The sequence below is a fragment of the Protopterus annectens genome, chromosome 1.part2 (genome assembly GCF_019279795.1).
Source record: "Protopterus annectens isolate FY-2018-M chromosome 1.part2, PAN1.0, whole genome shotgun sequence".
Classification (NCBI taxonomy): domain Eukaryota; kingdom Metazoa; phylum Chordata; order Ceratodontiformes; family Protopteridae; genus Protopterus; species Protopterus annectens.
This window is the reverse complement of record NC_056727.1, coordinates 409,876,546-409,896,146: the sequence shown is the minus strand read 5'-3', so window position 1 is coordinate 409,896,146 and position 19,601 is coordinate 409,876,546. Positions and strand designations below refer to the sequence as shown.

Genomic DNA, 19,601 nt, shown 5'->3' with positions numbered 1-19,601 from the left:
CACAATCACAGCCCTTAAGGCAAAATAACGTACCCAACACACTAGTAAGAGGTGACTCTATAGTCAGCCACAGTGATGTCCCACTCACTAGGCTGAACAAAGAGAAGGTTACTGTTGGTTGCCTGTCGGGTGCCAGGATCCGCCACATAACACAAGCACTCAGGTCACTCCAGAACAAGTACAAATTTGACTCTGTCATTGTCCATGTTGGTGTGAATGATCTGAGCAGTACCTCCCTGGACTACATGAAAAGAGACATGGAGAAGCTCTCTGATCACGTAGCCCAGGCCGGTATGACCCTGACCCTGAGTAGTATCCTGCCCTCATCAAGAATGATACCACGATATAAAGAAAGAATTATCAATTTCAACAACTGGCTAAGCTTCTGCTGTCATTCAAAGGGGATCCAGTGTCTGTCAGCCTGGGATGACATGCTCGACAAGCCATGCTGCTTTGCTAGAGATGGCTTGCACCTGTCACCCTTAGGCTTTCGAATACTGGCCAAGGCTCTTGCCGCCACCATAGTGCCTCTTTTAGGCAAGGCTCAAATGACAAACCCACCGCTGTAAACAGCACAAGTAACAAAAAACTGAGGTAATGCTAGTCAATGCCAGAAGTCTAAACCTCAGAATACACGCACTCGAGGCACTCCTCAGTATGGAGAAAATCGATATATGTGCAGTAACAGAAACCTGGTTTATACATTTGGCCACAAAACCCGGACCGAAATACAAAAGGGGGGGGTATCCATATTCATCAAGGATACCCACACCTCCAGGTTAGTGGCACAGCACGATGCTTCAGAGATCATCCGCGTGCAACTAACAATGGCCAAAACTGCTATTCAAATTATAGCTTGCTACAGATCAAAGAGAGATAGCAGCTCCAGGGATAACGCCAATAAATATCCAAGTTCCAGAAATGCAACTTCCTTGCTACAGATCACCCACCATGTCCCAGGACCCCCACTCCGCATTCCTGAAAACACTGGGAAACATAAAGGTCCTACCAAACACCCTGATACTGGGAGATTTCAATTACCCAAACATTAACTAGGAGAACTACTCAAGTACAAACTCCCTTGCCCAACATTTCCTAGAATTTATAAACTCAAACGCCCTGGATCAACTGGTCCACACCCCCTCCAGAGGAGACAACATATTGGACCTGGTCATCACCAACATGGGCGACCAGTGTTCCACACCAGAGGTCAACCCCTTGCTGGTTAGATCTGACCATAAACTAATCACTCTGGATATCCATATTCCGCCACCACCCCTGGTCAAATAAACCACTGTGAAAACCTTTCAAAAGCAAACTTCATGTTACTTAAGACCGAGGTGGGAAGTTTCAAAGCCCCCATGCTAAAGGGAAATGCTGTTCAAGCTGCAAAATCTTTTACTAATGCACTCTATGGGCACCTACAATAAAGCATGGATTGTGCTGTCCCAAACAAAACCAAGACTCACTCCTCCAAGAAAAGGAAACCAGTCTGGTGGACTTCTGCCATAAACAAGCTATACAATAGAAGGAGGAAACTAGTACAGAAAAGAGTAAAATCCCAAGAAGGGAAGACATCCCTGATCAGAAACTACATTCCCTCATAAAATCATCCAAGGCTACCTTCGAAAGAAAAATTGCCATGGACTCCAAAGATAACCACAAGGCATTCTTTAGCTATGTCAAGAATCTAAGTGGCAATTTTCAGATCTGCTCAGAGTTAGTGCAGAATGGCACAAAATACACTGAACCGACCGATATAGCCAACATCCTGGCAGACAGGTTCAGTGCAAACTTCACCCCCCTCTCACCCCCAAAAGGGCCCATAACTATACCAGAAGAATGTAGTGCCCCTGAAATCACAGACACTCAGGTTAAAATAGCCCTCTCCAAAGCCAAAAACACAGCATCAATGGGACCGGACGGTGTACCAGGCTGCGTCCTACACGAGCTCAAAGATGAACTAACCCTCACCTAAACACAATGTTTAAACTCAGCCTCTCCACAGGCTATGTGCCCACAGAGTGGCGCACAGCAACAGTTATTCCACTCCACAAAGGTGGAGCCACAATGGACCCCGGGAACTATCGCCCTATAAGCCTGACTAGCTTGGTCTGCAAAGCTATGGGGTGCATCATCATGGATCTCATTAACAGAGACATTGGAAACCTCCAAACACTGGACACTACCCAGTTTGGCTTTGATAAGGGCAGGTCATGCCTCCTAAACCTGGTGGACTTCTTTGAGACAGTTACCAAGACTATAGATGAGGGAAAGGTGGTCCACACAGCCTACTTAGACCTTGCAAAGGCCTTCGACACCATTCCCCACTCAGGTATTATAGACAAGCTCACCAGCCTGAACATAAACACCTATGTCACGAGATGGGTTGCCAACTGGTTCACGGACAGAACCCTCATGGTAAGAGTTGCGGGAGCTAGGTCTGACTCTAAACTGGTTACAAGTGGCGTTCCCCAGGGCTCAGTCCTAGGACCCCTCCTGTTCGGCATATACTTCTCAGACATACAGGCAAGCACAGGAGGACTATGGCTGACCAGGTTCGCAGACAACTGCAAACTAGGGACTATAATTGACTCTCTGGCTGACACAGACATCCTCCAAAAGGGACTCACTGAGACAGATACCTGGTGTCAAAACCATGGCCTCAGGCTAAATGCAAAAAAGTGCATAGTCATCCCCTTTGGAAAAAACAAAGTACCCACAAACTACCACATAGGTGGTAGCCCCCTAAATACGGAAGACGTAATAAGGGATCTGGAGACCCAAGTAGATAGTAACTTTACCTCTGATAATCACATTGCCAAAGTGGTTAGAAAATCCTTCTATGTGGCCCACCTAATCACAAAAGGGTTTGCATCCAGATCGAAAGAGGTCATTGGGTCCCTCTATGCATCACTCATCAGACCCATCATAGAGTACAATGCCCCATTTGGGATGTACCTTACAAGACACCTGCAACAACTGGAAAGACCACAGAAGTACCTCACCAAGAGGATCACTGGCCTCAAGCACATGCCCTATGCAACTCGACTGAAGAAACTCCAGCTGTACACGGTTGCATTCCGCCTACTCAGCGGTGATCTCTGCCTGACATACAAGGCCATGTCCAATGACATGCTCCACCTAAAGAAAACCATATCCCTCGAGCCACAGCTCCAGGGATCTAAACCTCACCACAACAATAAATAGGATGTGCTGGAGGGATAGATTCCTGTCCCAGAGACTTCCCATGCTCTGGAACAAGATTCCAATCTTCATTAGGCAGAGCTCTTCGCTAACCCTCTTCAAGAGGAACCTTGACGATTGGATGGGAAACAGAAAGTTTACCCCAGGGATCACTTCAATGGGTCTGCTGGACAGTGGCACAGTGAACTAATCTAAGCGGGCGGTGAAAGCCAACACATTCCGGCTAGGCTTATAAATGCCTTCGGGCAGATAGCCTAGTACCTGCCACCTGCCTATGAACCTATGAATAAAGAGGGAGATGAGAAGAGTAGAAAGAAAACAGAACTGCTACTTGTATCTAAATGAAATTAATGTGAAGAAAAATAGTGGGCATCTACGTGAAGGCTTGGGTTATAATGAAGTAAGGTTTTAGTACTAAATGTTTGATAAGACTAAAAGCTATACAAAACAGGAAAAGCAGTGCACCTCACCAGGGAAAGCAAGTGTATGTATACTGATTTAACACAATAAAGAAAAATGCAAAAGTCAGCCTCTTGCTGATAAGTATGTGCTTGTAATTACATATGTATTTGTGTATGTATGATCAGTGTCGGGCAATCTTATCATAGGCAATGCACCAGCAGTTTCCTGCAGCAAACATATGCAGTGTTGGGGGGGACGAGAGCAACAGGAGGTGGCTGAAACAACTAAAAGAAGTAATCACTTTCTTATACTCGGAATTGATCAGGTCAGTTACAAGAGTTCAGCACCCCCCTCTCGGATGTACCTCACTAAACACATCAAACCATTAGAAAGACCCCAAATGTTCCTTATCAAAAATATCATTGGCTTAAATTCCTTCAGGTACCAAGAGAGGATAGAAGCTGTCTCTTTATTCATTGTCTTACAGACTTTTGAGGGGAGATGTTTGTTTCACCTATCTTATCTTTAACGATCCAACTGTTATGGACATCCACTTTCTCCACAAATTCAATATCTCTTCCAGTATTGGAATCAGGGAGCTAAATCTTCTCCAGCAGATAAATGAAACATGATAGAGGGATAAGTTTATAAACTAGTACCTGCCAAACCTCTAAAATAAACTACCCTTGCATGTTGAGCAGTGTGATTCAATATTTTCCTTTAAACATAAACTAGATGACTGTAAGGGTATCCACAAATTTACTCCAAGATTAACCACTATGGCTCTCCTGGAGAAAGGAGATGCCATTTCAGAGAGGGTACTGAGACTCAGTGGCCTGGGGATATCTATGAATCTATCAAAACATATCCCTAAACAATTTTTTTTTGGGGGGGGTATCACTTTACAGAGCAGGGCACTTGAGTGCCATGGAGCACTATAAAATATGCAGCTGTAAGGCTTATGTCAGGGTTGTTACGACAGCTGCTACTTAGCCAAGCAGTGTTGAAATGGTGCGAGTTTAAGCACTTTGTTCCTTTGTCCTCCTATGATATCAATATTTCAGCATGTCCATTTCCCATTGCTTGGTCCCTGTTCTAGGTTTTTGTTTAAGTTCATCTGACTTATTTTCTCTCATTGATGTTATATTTACCTTCTACAGTCATTCTGTGAAATGCCCTGACACCTACACTGCCCTTTCAGAGGACTTAATTCTACCATGGGAGGCCTTTCACTGATTCATTTCTCCACAGCCCCTCTGTATTCAATCCTTGTGGATTTGTTAAATTAAAGTTAAAAAATGAGGCATTTGAAAGCACAGATAAAGCACAAAATATATTATTTGAAGACTGCAATCCATTTTTGACAGGGACATATGGTCATTTTTTTTAAATAAAAGAGTCATAATGGACCTGAAAATTGTGAAAATGCCATCTAATTTGACAAAAAAAGGAAAAAACAGAAATTTTACTGACAGAAATACAAATAAAGATAACATAATAAACAACAAAGTAGTTCTATTCAGTGAGTAACATATGGATACACTATTCCCATATGCTGATGACAGCACCCGAAGCAAGCGTGGGGAAAATTTCATCGACTGTTAGAGGCCTATAAGAAACTGTCCTAGCATTACCTGATGCCATGCCAATATTACACAACCACTGCAAGATATGATTACTACTGTATAGGAAGAAAAGCATGAATCAAGACACAAAGCAGATAAATAGTACTAGACAGCAAGCAGCAGGAAAGGACAGATTATGGGCTGTAAGTCTCAAGACAGAAAAGTAAAGGTTCGGTCAATGCTAATGAAGTGCAACTAATGTGATCAGTGCAAACTCCCAAGGCTAAGGAATAAGGAAGTACTGTCTAAACTATACTGGAAGCGGGCTCGTCACAAAGTGTCTCTCTCTGTTTACTCTTCACAATGTTGTTATACTAGATGGTATGCAACAAATTGTGATTTAAGGAAAATGACAAGATGCCTACAGTAGCTGTAGTAAGCAACCTAACTTCTGAGAAAACAGGAATTCTAGCAGCTAAAAATGATGGCAGGACAGATCTGGTCAATAAGACAAAGACCTAATTAGATTACTTTCTTTGGGCTGGGATATACTGATATGGCTTTCCCTTATCAGCACAATGCAGAAGGTGTATGAAGTCTAACAGAAGGAATGTCTAATATCTGCAAAACCTACACCTGTTAAACTGATATCACCTACAGCTGGATGCCTGTTATGTCCACTGGCCTATAATGGTACTAAGTGCACTCTAAAGAGAAAGTAACTGAAGTAGGATATGAGCTACCAATAGGGAGATGAACCCCTAGAAAGAAAGACAGACTAAACAGAGACAGAACATAAGCAGGGGCTTCATCATACTTCTTAGTCCCTGGGTCTGTTCTTTCTGCGAAATGTCTGAGAAGACCGTGTGATATCCCATTTAATGGGACTCACAGGTTACAAAGGTTTTGACTGTCAGTCCCATTCCCTGAAAGGTAATCTTTTCAGATAAAAGTATTTCTGGGTGCACTAGTTTAAAACTGGCTGGCTAGAAAGTACAGTTGTGTACAGTTTCCATAAATGTAGATGTTCAAGTGTATTCACTGTTGCAGTCATCACACTTGGGTTATCTGCCTGCAGGTAGCCCTCAGTCAGCCCGAATACCAGAGACTTAGTATTTTTGCGTTGGCTGCTGTCACTCCAGCTCTGACATCAGGTCGTCAGGGGTATAAAAACAGGCAGTCAACACCATTACATCAGTTTTTCTTGCCCCAAATGTCAGGAGACCCCCAGGAGGGAGCTAAGCTATGGTGGAAAAATCTCCACTAGTAAAAATAAATATCAATACCCCTGCAAGGGGTGAGTAGTATACACAGAGAGGAGACAGAGAGTGAGAAGGGGGCTGGAGGGAGGGAAACCAGGACTGCAACAGTGAATACACTCCAACATCTACATTTATGGTAAGTGTACACAACTGCACTGTTTTCTTCGTGTTTCACTGTTGCAGTCATCACAGTTGGGTTGATTCCCAAAGCTGTAGAAAGGGTGGAGGCAGTCGAGAAGTATTTGGGCTGGCTAGTATGCCCTGCAGGACTGCAGTTGCAAAACCCACCCTGGATTTGGAAAATATAGGCAGGTGGTAATGCTTGGTGAATGTGTGTACAGAGCTCCAGGTAGCAGCCTCCAGAATGTCCCTGGTAGGGACTCCCCTGAGAAATGCTGTAGAAATAGAAGTTGCTCTAGTGGAATGTGTTCTGACCCCTGAGGGGTTGGTTTCTCATGGTGTTTATAGCAGAAATGGATGCAGTGTGCTATCCAGTTGGAAATTGTTTGTTTTGAAATGGCCTAGCCCTCTGCCCTTGGTGCAAAGGGCTTAGTCCTATCCAGGCAGAATCTGAGCTGTCTGTGCACGTCCAAGGAGTGCAGGATCCTTTCCCCTTTATTTTGAGGATTAGGGAAGAAGGCTGGCAAATGGATAGATTGGTTGAGAGTCAAACTAGACACCACTTTGGGCATAAAAGAAGGATTAGTCCTGAGGGAAACCCTGTCAGTATGAAAAATAATGAATGGTTCCACAGCCATAAGTACTTGTAGCTCAGACACTCTTCTCGCTGAAGTGATGGCCAGGAGCAATGCTGTTTTCCAAGAGAGAAATTTTAAGACTGCTGATGCTGCAGGCTCAAAAGGGGCAGTGTGCGCTTTTCCAGTACAAATTTAAGGTCCCAAGCAGGGGTGGCTGCTCTCCTTGGTGGCCTTAAGTTGTTTGCCCCTCTCAGGAACTGTTTGATGAGAGGGTGAGAGAATAGGGGCAGCTCAGAGTTGTAATGAGCCAAGACGGCAGAGGCATGAATCTTAATGGAAGAGAAGGAAAGGCCTCTGTGGAATACATCTGCTAAGTAATCCAAGATTAGAGGTAGGGACGGCAGAGTTGAATCCTGGAGCAATACCTTTTCCACTTATCAGCACAGGATTTCCTTGTACTGGGTCTTCTGGCTTCAAGAATGATGTCCAGTACCTGTTTGCTTAGGCTGGTGACTGGGGGAGAATTCAAGGAATAAGCCAGGCTGTAAAATTTATGGTTTGCAGTTGCAGATGCAAGATCTGTCCCCACTGCTAAGTGAGCAGGGTTGGGCTCTGGAGTAGGTGCCAGGGTGGCACCGGTGACAGGCTGCGCAGGAGTGGGTAACCAGCGCTGGCATGGCCAGTCCAGGGCAATCCGAATTGTCCCTGGTCTGTCCTGTCTTATCTTGAGCAATATTCTTGAGAGAAGGGGCAGATGTGAAAATGCATAGATTGAGAGGTTTGCCCACTGGAAGGATAGGGCATCCACTTTCCAGTCCCTGCTGTGAGGTGTCCTGGTGCAGAATTTGCTGAGCTGGTGACTGCAGGGGGAAGCAGAGAGATCCACCCGTGGGGTCCCTCATTTCTAAATCAGAAGGGCTAAAGGTGCTGGGCTAATTGCCACTCATGTAGGTCTAGGAGATTTCTGCTTAAGTCGTCTGCCAGTGAGTTTTGTTTGCATGGCAGGAATTGAGCTTGCAGATGGACCTGCATGTCCAAGGCCGTGTTCCACAAGGCCATGGCTAGCCTGCATAGTGGATAAGAGTGGGTCCCCCCCTGCTTGTTGATGTACCACATAACTTTGGTGCTGCCTATTGTTATTAGCAGGGGACCTGGTGAGAGTAGGGATCTGAAAGCTGTTAGAGCATGCTGCACAGCTAGCATCCCTTTTTGATTTATGTGCAGATGAATTTGACTTGGACTCCAGTAGACCAGAATGTACTTGTCATCCAGATGTGCCCCCCAGGCATAGTCTGATTCGTCTGTGGTTAGGGTCTGGGTGGCGTGGGGATGAGTAAAGGATAGTCCCTTGTTGTGGTTGCATGCTGCTGCACCACCAAAAAAACTCTGTCCTTAGACAAAGTATGATAGGAATGACGGTTTCCAGGCCCTGAGAATCCTGGCACCAAAGACTTTTTAAGTACCATTGAAGTTTCCTCATATGCAGTCTGGCATATGGAATTAGTAGGATGCGTGAGGCCATGAACCCTAGGGCCCGCAGGATTTTCCTTGTGGATAGCTGGTTTCTGGTGGCCATTTCACTGAAGTAGTCTATCAGATAGGCTTGTTTTTCTGGAGTAAGGCATGCCATCTGGGATACTGTGTCCAAGCTTGCTCCCAGGAATACAATCTTTTGACTGGGGACTAGTTTTGATTTCTTTTTGTTGATGGTGTACCCCAGGGAAGTTAGAAGGTTTTTTACAAATGTCAGGTGCTGCAACAGCATTTCCAGACTGTCTGCCTGAATCAGGCAGTCATCCAAGTACGGGTAAATTTGAAATTTTCTCTGTCTGCAGTAGGCAATGGTTGGAGCCAGGCATTTTGTGAATACCCTGGGAGCAGTGGATAAGCCAAAGGGAATTGCAGAGAACTGATAATGCATAGATCCTGTCCTGAAGCAAAGATATTTCCTGCATGAGTCCCTTGTAGGAATGTGCATATAGGCTTCTTTTAAGTCTAGGGTAGCTAACCAGGCATCTTTGGCCAGCATAGGAAGAAGCTGCTGCAGGGTGAGCATTTTGAATTTTGGTACCACCAGGAAGGTGTTTAGAATGGAAAGATCTAGGATTGGGCGCAACGTGCCCACTTTTCTGGGTACCAGGAAAAGTCTGGAATAGAACCCTTGATCTATCTGTTCCACAGGAACAGGTTGGACTGCCCTTAGAGAGAGCAGAGATTAAACTTGGCTTTGTGCCTCTGTCCACTGTTTTGCAGGAAGGTCTGGGATCCCTTTTGGGGTTGGCAGTGAGTGGAAGTAAAATTTTTACCCCTGGGATACAATGTTGAGGACCCATCGGTCTTTGGTGATGGAAGTCCAGTTTTATGCATGATGGGTAAGTTTTCCTCCTAGGGGCACAAGCAGTTGGGCAGAGGTGGGGAGTGGAGTTAAGTCATTGGGAATTCTTCTCATAAGGGGGTGGTTTAGCGCTCCATGTTTTTGAAGTGGAGGCACTCCATTGATTAGATCTCTGCATACACTGAGACTGTAGTCTGGGGGGTCTGTTTCCCCTGGGTCTAGTTTGAGATGGCCTTGAGGGGGCTGGAAAGGACCAATGTTTCACGGGGCAATGCCTACTGAATCCAGGAGGCTGTACTTGCAAGAAATCTTTGACCGTCTGCATAGATTTAGCTTTTTCTTCCATCTTTTTAAGAACCTCTTCTGCTTTGCTGCCAAACAGATTGTCCTTAATCAATGGAGCGTCTAGTAATTTTGATTTGACATGGTCTGGCAAGGTCTGCTCCTTAAGCATGCCTTCTCACTACAGAACCAGTGACTGCTGCCCTGCAAGATGCTTTGAGGGCGACAAAGCCACACTGCAATGTATGCTTGCTGACTTGGCTTGCAGAATGCATAAGCTCTTGTAATTCTTTATTTTCTGCACAGTCCGTAAAGGTACTTACTTTTTGCTTAAGTTCCATAATATGTTGCTAGTACTTCAGTATGTGAAACTAGCAATTCAAAACCCTAATGGTGAGAGCTGCAGAGGTGTATACTTTCTTACCCCATCTGTCTAAAGCTTTGGAATCCCTGTCCGAAGGAGTGGGATTCTTAGCTGTAGTTGCTTTGAGATACCTTTACGCCCCTGGGCGATGACCTCTGGGTCAGCAGTAGGATTTTTGAAAAGGAATTTGTGAGAGTCAGGAACTCTGTAGTACCTGTCTGGTTTCCTAGGAGCAGGGGGTAAAGTATCAGGAGTTAAACTGGATTCCATAAAGACATCATCCACAACATCCAGGACTGGGGGTATTGCTAAAGGCCTATGTTGTGGCAAGTCTAGAAATTCTCCGAGTCTCTCTTTGGACTGAGGATAGTCTTGGCATTCCCAGTGGAAATGCTCTCTTAAAGTATGTAAGGTTTCACCAAAAGAAAAATCCTCTGGAGGAGAGGCAGAGGGAATGGATTCTTCTGCATCTGAATCCTCATAAGCAGATAAAGGCATGTCTTCATAATCAGATACCTCAGAGTCTTCGGACTCTTGGTCTGTTAAAACTGCTGGGGACAGGTCTCTTGTTCTCTTAGCAGGGGAAAACTGACTTCCCTTAATCAACATAGTAAGGTCTTCTGCCATTTTAAGCATTTGATGTTGTGGCAAGGAAGCAAGTGCATGAGTTTGGGTCGTCGGTTTTTTAGGCGTAGCGTGTACTCTAGCCCTTAGAAACTCTGTAGTTTTAGACAGAATTAAAGACACAAAAGAAGTTGGTTTGTGTCGAATATCGGTAGTGCGAAGAACTTCCTCAGAAGCCGGTGCCTGCTCAGCGGCTCCAAACCCATCCAAGGTAGAGACATCCGCCGGTTCTATAGTCGAAGAAGAGTCTTGTGACATACCGGACTCCGAACGGGTCTCGGTAGAAGCCTGTGAATCCATTGAAATGGGCATCAGGGGCTGCAAAAGCGCCTCACTGAGTACCGGCGAACTGGCGATTAGCTTAACGGAAGCTTTGTTGGCAGTTTTGGACCTGTGAGGTCTATCTCTGTCTTTATCTTTACATTTTTTCGGTAGATCGGTAGTCGGATGGCTTACTGAAGCCATTTCGGAATATGGAGATCGAGAATGAAAGTATTTAGCGACAATAAGGGCCCGAAAACTAATAGTTTGGGCATTGAACAAGGCACAAAACTGACAGCGAGGAACATCGTGGTCTGGGGCTAAACAGGTGACGCAGTAAGAATGAAAATCTCAGTGTGGTATTTGTTTTCCACAGGCAAGACAATTGTTAACTATTTCTGACATCGGTTAAAGGAAGAAAAAAGAATCCCCAACTGGGTACTTAGGTTTAGAAGACTTCAGGATAATTCAATTCATTAACGAAAACTCAGGTAGTGGCTGACTGGCACTCGTGCAAACTGCTTCTGCTTCGGGATCTTTGGCAAGAAAGACTGATGTAATGGCATCAGCTGCCTGTTTTCATGCCCCTGACGTCAAATCTGGACCAACAGCAACCGACGCAGAAATACTAAGTCTCTTATTCAGGATGACTGAAGGCTACCTGCAGGCAGATAACCCAAGTGTGATGACTGCAACAGTGAAACACAAAGAACATCAGCATGACCTACTAACAGAGTCAAAGATGGGGATCCTAGCCACAGAAGCGGAAAAGTACAAGTGCGTTTATTTTAATATTCTTAACGAAAATAACAGTGGGTGAAAATACAAGTACAAAGAAATATAAATCAGTCAAAATATTAAAAAAAAATTAGTTTACATACTTCACTTGTGTGAAAAAGTTTAGGGTAGATCGTAGCACTGCTATGGAAGGCAGACAAGGATGGAAATAGGTAAAATAACTCAGGCAGACTGGTTAAAGCCAGAATGTTCGCTTGAAATACAGGGTATTTTGAAAAGTCCTGCCAGTGTGGTTTACTACAAAGCTCAATCATTCAATCATACATACAATATGGGGATTAGATTTATGCATTCATATAAAGCATCTACAGCGTTTGTCACATATCATCAAAATATCCAAAAAGAAATATCTGAGGAGGAAAACAGCTTGGTCTCAAACATTTTTTTTTAATTGTTAAAGCACTATGTTACATACCACGGTGTTGATCCTTCAAAAGACATCGGAGGTTTATGTGTCTTCTCATGAAGTAGCATGCAACACGGAAATTATCACCTGTCAGTTAAAAAAAAAATTCTGTAATGACGTATACCATCGTTAACACCTATAGTAATATACTGCTAGAGAAAAAGAATGAAATCAGTACTTGCAGAATGGGTTGTGGAGAAATCAAATTTTAGTGTCTTCAACTGCTCCCTAAAATCCATGATTTTACAAATTCATTTCATTACTTGTATAAGGAAATAGCATAACTATGCGAGTTACTCATAAGAGCAGTAGATGACTGACATGCTTTTATATCTTCAAATTATTAATTATTTACTGGTATTGTCCCTGTAAACAGACGTCATCTCCCAGCTCTGGAATTTGTAAAGCATTTGATTCCCCGTATGATTACTTGGATGCAGTCACGGTGCAATGACTGGAAAAACATAAATCAAATTTAAAGCATGAAAGAATCAAGTATAAAATTCATCCATGATCCATAGCAATCCAAGTATGAATCCATTACCCAGCAATATGGAGTTACACCACACCTTTTGAAGGTATTCAAAGTGACACAGGAGTACAATAACTCTCTCTTTTGACTGTACACCAAACCTATAAGAATGCAACTAGCTTACCAAGACTGTTAACATAGCTCATCAAATGTACCACTGCATTCAGACTAAAACAATACACAAGCATTAAATAAAAACCATAGACAACAATGAAGAAACACTTAAGGAGATGGAGGGGCCATTCCAAAAGACTATAAAAATGACTCGCTCTGCTGCTATGGTAAACACCTTATAATGCCTTGCTTCAATGTTATTGTGTTTTTTTTTGTGTCCTCACTATAGCTACTTAGTGGGTAGAATACAATCTACAAATCTAAACAGTGGGTACAGGTCCCTGGCAACATCTATTAGATTACAACTAAAGCAAAGCCTCCTCTATCCTTGAACAAATGATTCAGCTTTTAAGATTAGGAAAACACATATAACAAAAACTAGGTACTTGCTTTTCAGATACCTGATTCTGCTAATACTGACAGTCTTGAAACAAAATCAGATGAAAAAGTTCCTCTCACGAATGTGCTCTGAGTTATCCTTGCAGGGATTCCTCAAGCCATTAAATTTGCATCCTGTAGTCCCAGTCTGAAATTGTTTTCCATCCGATGAGCATTGCCTACTAGAAACAAAACAAAGAACTGAACAGATTTTTTGAACTCTCTGCCATTTTAGGAATGCATGTAAAGAACTGCCTCTTAAGATCTAGCAGGCACAGACTGTGCTCTCCGTGAATCAAAGGGCAAAGACAGGCAGAAGTTGAATCTTTTGGTTTAAGGCAATGTCTGACTCAACTTTTGGCACAAACCAAGTGTTGGAAAGACCTCCCCTATACTTGTGAAACAAAGTGTAAAGGTCAGAATCTAGGACAGGCTGCAACTCAAGCACTCTCTTGGCTTAGGTAAGTGCAAGAAGCAGTAATGTCTTCTGAAAAAGAAATGCTTGTGTCATGGAACATACAGGCTTAAAGGAACACTTTGTCCTTTTCTCCAAAACAAAGTTCAAATCCCAAGAAGGAAGGATGCACCTCAATGAGATTATGAAGTCCTTTTAGAAACAACTTGAACATGGAACACAAAGCTAAAGTAGGTCCCCCTACCAGGCAGGAAATGGGAAAGTTCTAAACTAATCATTATTAAAACATAAATTATTACCGCCTGCATTTTTCTTAAAATCCTTGCAGATAGTCTATTTAAATGCCTATATGAAAGTTATGAACTCACCATAAAGATAGATCTGAGTCATCTTCTTTTCGTCTGGTTCAGGATCTGACCTGATCCAACCTCGGCGCCTTATACCAAAGTTTAGGAAATGAGAGCTTGGACTCATCCCCCAAACACAATTCTCATCTCCTGCCTGAATCTCCTCAGAAAGAGTTTGCTGACTGACCATAAAACGTTAATATGTAAAGATATATATCCATCTACATAATAGGACAAGAAGAAAAGGAATACACTGTATAAGGTGAAAGAGATGTAAGGGATCAGACAGGATCCAAAGGAGATCTGGCCGATTCCTAGATGTACAATGACAATTTGGTAGGGGGAAGGGAGTTGAATCTGATGAAAAGAAAACTGGTAAATCAATTTGTCAATTTAAATTTGATTTAGCAGCCACTTTTGGAAGAAAGGAAGAGTTTGTTCTCAACAACACTCTATCTTTATGAAAAACCAGAAAGTGAACCTTACATGAAAGTGCCTGAAGTTCTGATACTCATTTGGCAGAGGTAATGGAAACCAAAAACAGTCTTCCAGGATAGAAATGTCATATCTGTGGATGCTGCACGATCAAAGGGTTTCTGAGTTAAGGACTGGAACAAAATGGTGATATAGCTCAGGGAGGTATTTGATCATGAGCTGGAGGTCTCAATAAGAAGGTACCTCTTTAAAAAGGATTTTGAGAGGAGCAATGGGAATGATGTTGAATCATATGTAGAAGTTTGAGATGGCTGCCAATTGTACTTTAATTTTCAAATAACCTGACCCACACAAGGAAAGTTCCAGAAAGAAGCTTAGGATTTTTGGAAACAGTGGTGAGAAAGGGTCTAGACTGTTATCAGATGCCCAGACGGAAAAGTGTTTCCATTTGCTCTTGTAAGTCTTTAATGTAGAATTCCTTTGACAGGATGATATTACTACTGAGGAAGAAAGCCTCTGGCAATTGTTTTAATTGAAGAAATCATATGGTTAGTTTTAGGGTCTGTAGATTTGGTAGAGGCATCCCAGAGGGGTTTGTCAGGAGATCCGGAAGAGGAACCAGCACCCATGGTGGGTGAACTAAGTGAGGCCAAAGAAAGGGAAACCATACCTGACAAGGCCAGAAGGGGGCAATGAGGATTACTTTGGTCTTGCATTCCATTACTTTATGGATGAATGTGGGGATAAGGGGAATTGGGGGAAAGGCATAAAAGACACCTGGGGGCTCAAGAAGGACTGCAGCATCTCTCAGTGGCAGACCATGTGCAGGGATGAGGGCAAAACAACTTCATTTGTTGTTTGAGAGAGAAGCAAATGAGTTGAAGCAAGGTTGGCTTCAGTGGCTGAATATCTTTGTTGTCATGGATACAATGAGAGACTCTAATGAGGCAATAAATGTGTTCTGCTCAGCTTGTCCACTAAGATACCAGAAGTCCCAGGTGTATGTGTTGCTACTAGAAAGCAGTTTGAAGAAATTGCCCATTGCCAGACTTTCAGGCAAAGATCTGGTTCCGGTTTGTTGATGTACCAGACTACTGGCACTTTTCCTGAATGCATGGCAATCACAGCCATGAACAGATGGTCCTGAAGTCCCTGCAATGAATGCAGGACCACTCCACTACAAGACACTGATGTGAAGATTGGCCTCTAAAGGGGACCACGATCTTTGAACTATTCTCTCCCCCCCCAAAATGCCCCCACACACACATTGTCACTGTGCCTTTGCATACCGGAGAAGAGAAGTTTCTGGCCAGACCGACTTCAGTCACATGATATCCACCATTGGATATGGTTCCTGCTGATCCATGTGACTGGTATTTTGTAATGAAGTGGACAACTGTACAGCTAATGCTCACTGTAAAACTCTTATGTGATACCTGGCTAAGGGGACCATCATTATGGAGGAAGCCATTAGACCTAGAAGTCTTAACATCAGTCAAGCCTGGGGCAGGGGATGATTTATTACCTGAAGAGCAACTGCTCTGATCCATGTTGACGGTAGCTTTGTTATTTGAAGTACAGTGTCTATCTGGTAGCCTATCAATTCTATGGATTGGGTAGGCTGTAATTTGCTCTTCTTGGTGTTGATGGATATACCAGGATGGATGACAGGAATGGCTGGTGTGTTAGAAGTAGATCCCTGGAAGTAGCAGTTAAAAACGATCATCCAAACATGGAATATTTGGATACCTTGAAGCCTGAGAAAGGCTGTCACTGCTGCCATTACCTTGGTGAACACCTGTGGTAATGAGGTGAGACCGGAAGGCAGCACTCTGAACTGGAAGTTATTGGCTCCCAGCCAAAAACAGAGACATCTCCTGGACTGCCTTTGGATCTTTATATTACAGTAGGCATCCTGAAGATCTAAACAAAACATCTAATCGTCCATTGTGAGGAGAGGCAGAATGGAATGTATTGCGACTAATGAAAATTTTGTCTGTTTTACAAACTGATTTAATTCAATGGTATCCAAAATTTCTCTTAGGTCCGCTGACTTTTTTGGAATGAAAAAGAACCTTGAGTAGAATTCGCATTGTAACTGGTCTTGAGGGACCAGTTGGATGACTCTCTTGACCAGCAACTTCTGAACCGCTGCTGCAGATTCCAACTGACCACATGGAATGTTGGCAATCTTTTGATTTATTCTTAGGTTTCTAAAAACAGTATTGTATAACCTCTGGAAATGATCCTTGGCACCCATGGATCTTGAGTTATGTTCTGTCAGGCTAGAAGGTGTAAAGAGAAGCGTCTCCCAACTGTTTCCAGAGTGCTGCAGTCAGGCAAGCGTTCAAGGACACTGGAAGGTTTCTCTGTGAATGGACCATGGAAACCTTAATTTCGTGGACGTGGTACAGTCTTCAGAAGAAGTATGGATGGATCCGAACTCTGTGAACATACCAAATATCTTAATCCAGCCAAGGCCTTCTCCACAGCCTGAATGCCGACTCAGCCATTGGACCTGAAGACGAGCTAGCAAAACTGGAAAAGTCAGAAGCTCTCCCGAATTCAATGGCTGAAAGCCCCGAGGAGGACCTTGGAACAGAGGTGTTGAGTGTCAAGGTTCCTAGCGGCAGTGACACATCCAAAAGTCTTGGTGTTGACGCTGCTGCCAGATTCCCGACACTGACCCTCTGACTCTGGGACTCTGCTGGACGCGAAAGCATAGAAGTCGAGTGAGTGAGAGAAGATATTGAAGCCCAAAGTCTCGAGCACTGCCAAATCCGCTACTGGTAATATAGGAAGGCTGGATCCATTATCTGATGTACACCACCTCTTGGAATGTGAATGGAGTAGGAAGTTCAGAAGACTGAACAGGCAAGGGTGTAAGGGAGAAGAAACACCCATAATCCCAATGGCAAACACTTAAATACCCCTCAGTAACAAAAAATTACTATTCAATTAACCAATTAATATATTTTTTACAAGTAACATAAATAAAGGCACTACTATAAGACACTTATAAAAACTGCAATTCTACTTGCATTTATTATATTTTCAAATAAGCAAAAGCAACCGTGAAGTGAAGCATGGCTTAAAACACCATCCAAAACCATAAATCTGTCAAACGTTGCTGTTCACAACGAGGCTGGCTTGCCTACTTGGTTATTATTTCACTTTTATACGATTTATTATATTTTGCTTTTCTACGTAAAATAACTTTAAAATGCACCTCACTATTAAGACCAGGTTTGTTATAAGCATTGAGCAGAATCTGCCATTTAAGCTCTTTGTATTCAAGCTCTCTTTCTTTGTCCCCATTAAAATCTGGAGAAACACAGTCTATTACTGAAAACAAAAACTTTGAACACTTGAAACTTTCTAATGTATGTTTAAACAATGCATTATTATAATCTTTCTTTTTTATTCCATAATAAAATTCTCCTTCTCAGCGATCTATTGGTTTTTCCTATGTAGAAGGAACTACGTGCTAGGCACTTTGCCATGTATACCACAAATTCTGAACAGAAAAGCAAAATATAACAACTGCAAGTAGAATTGCATTTTTGTGTGTCTTATAGTAGTGTTTTTAGTTTATTTATGTTACTTGAACAAAATATATTAATTGGTTAATTGAATACTATTTTTTTTTTGTTACTGAAGAGTATTTAAGTGTTTGCCATTGGAATTATGGGCGTTTCTGATGAAGGCCATTTTCATGGCCAAAAGCGCTTAAGCCTGCATTTGTGTTAATAAAAGGAAGTTTTCTTTGGGATTCACCACTTGGCAGCTTTTGGAATTTATTGCAACACCTTGCTTGCAAGTGCTTTTTGTATATTTAACCGTGACTCTTCACTTGTACAGAGGCATATTTTCAGTTTGTTTTTCATAGTCTGAAATTAAATTACCTGGTTTAGGCCATAAAGATTGTAGCTTACAGATCTGACTGCAGTCAGAGATGAATGTCTGTGAAAACCATGGACTAGGAATGCTACTATATTGTCCTTAGGGGTGAACTAACTGCTACCCCAGAGGGGTGGAAGTTTTGAAATGGTGTTATAGCTCTCAGAGGCTAGAACACATTTCACCAAAGCCCCGTGCATATGGTAACACACATATGTATTAAATTCTGGTTCAGTTTCATGTAAATGGAGGTAGTGCGGGAACCAGAAGTCAGATAACCAGATGTGTGTGATGTCATTCTGCAATCCAGCACTGAAATGATGTTTTAATACTAAAAGACAGAGAAGTCTCAGAGCAGTCTATTTTTGTAACCCAACAAAGAAGGATCCATCCATCCACTTCATCTTGCCTTGCTTTAGAAAGTAACCAGGGAATAGCAATTCTTTAGTTAAGTACTGTTTTTCTGTAGCTATGTGAATATATCCATCTGTGTTATTTTTAAAATTTCCTGCAACTGAAACTCTGGTGTTTACAGTAATTAGATATTTAGTATTTTCATGTTCTTTTATTATTTATCAAGTATTGTTTAAAATGTTGGAGCTTTTCTCCCTGGGCCTCCGCTGAAAAAGGGCTCTTTAGTTCAGTCGGACAATCCCGGTCAAAATAATGTAAAATAAATAAATAAATAAAGTATATTTAAACTTTTCATTGTGGCTTGTCTTTTAGAGAATATCTTAACTTTTGAGAGCATCTATATTTCTTTGGTGAGGCTGTGGTCACTCCTGAAAGCCTTGCTGTATTGGTCAAACACTACCACTTGTATTAGTATTAATTCTACTCAGTATAATTTAGTACTCTTATAATAGCCTTAGAGTAGCTGGCTTTAGAGTGTTCTGGTGGTAGTACCTGCCTTATAGTCTGGGCAAAGGCAGCAGAGCTAGTAAATCTGTACTAGCCTTTCCCAGGTGTGTGTGTGTGTGAAAGAGACAGAGAGAGAGAATATGTGTTAGCTACTTGGAACAGGCAGGGACACGTAGCACTGGTTTCATAGAAAGGGTGGTGGAGGACTTGGCTTGGGACACTCGGCTGAGGACCACTGAAATAAAAGGTAACTCATAAACCATAAAAAAATAAAAAAATCCAGGCCACAAACGCAGGTGCAAAATGCTTTATAAATACACAGAAAACCACAGTGAGCGCTTTCACCTGATCACAAGACTTCTTCAGATGAAAGCACCAGTGCTACATACAACCTTATATAGTTTTAGATTCATAG

The 19,601-nt window shown here is 42.6% G+C and overlaps 1 protein-coding gene across 2 annotated transcripts in view; it reads right to left on the bottom strand.

Annotated features, from left to right (window-relative positions):
- Nucleotides 1-13,486, bottom strand: part of LOC122789371 (protein SLX4IP-like) — a 613,751-nt gene extending 600,265 nt beyond the window's left edge. The window contains exons 1-2 of one of the 2 annotated variants that reach the window (XM_044056770.1): nucleotides 13,252-13,486; nucleotides 12,214-12,291 (exon numbers count right to left, since the gene is read on the bottom strand). In XM_044056770.1, the coding sequence (XP_043912705.1) occupies nucleotides 12,214-12,262 (49 nt within the window). In that variant the 5' untranslated portion in view covers nucleotides 12,263-12,291; nucleotides 13,252-13,486. Of the gene's footprint in view, nucleotides 1-12,213; nucleotides 12,307-13,251 lie in introns of those variants that run through there. The other variant, XM_044056779.1, reaches the window with a different exon arrangement.
- Nucleotides 13,487-19,601: the final 6,115 nt, after the last annotated feature.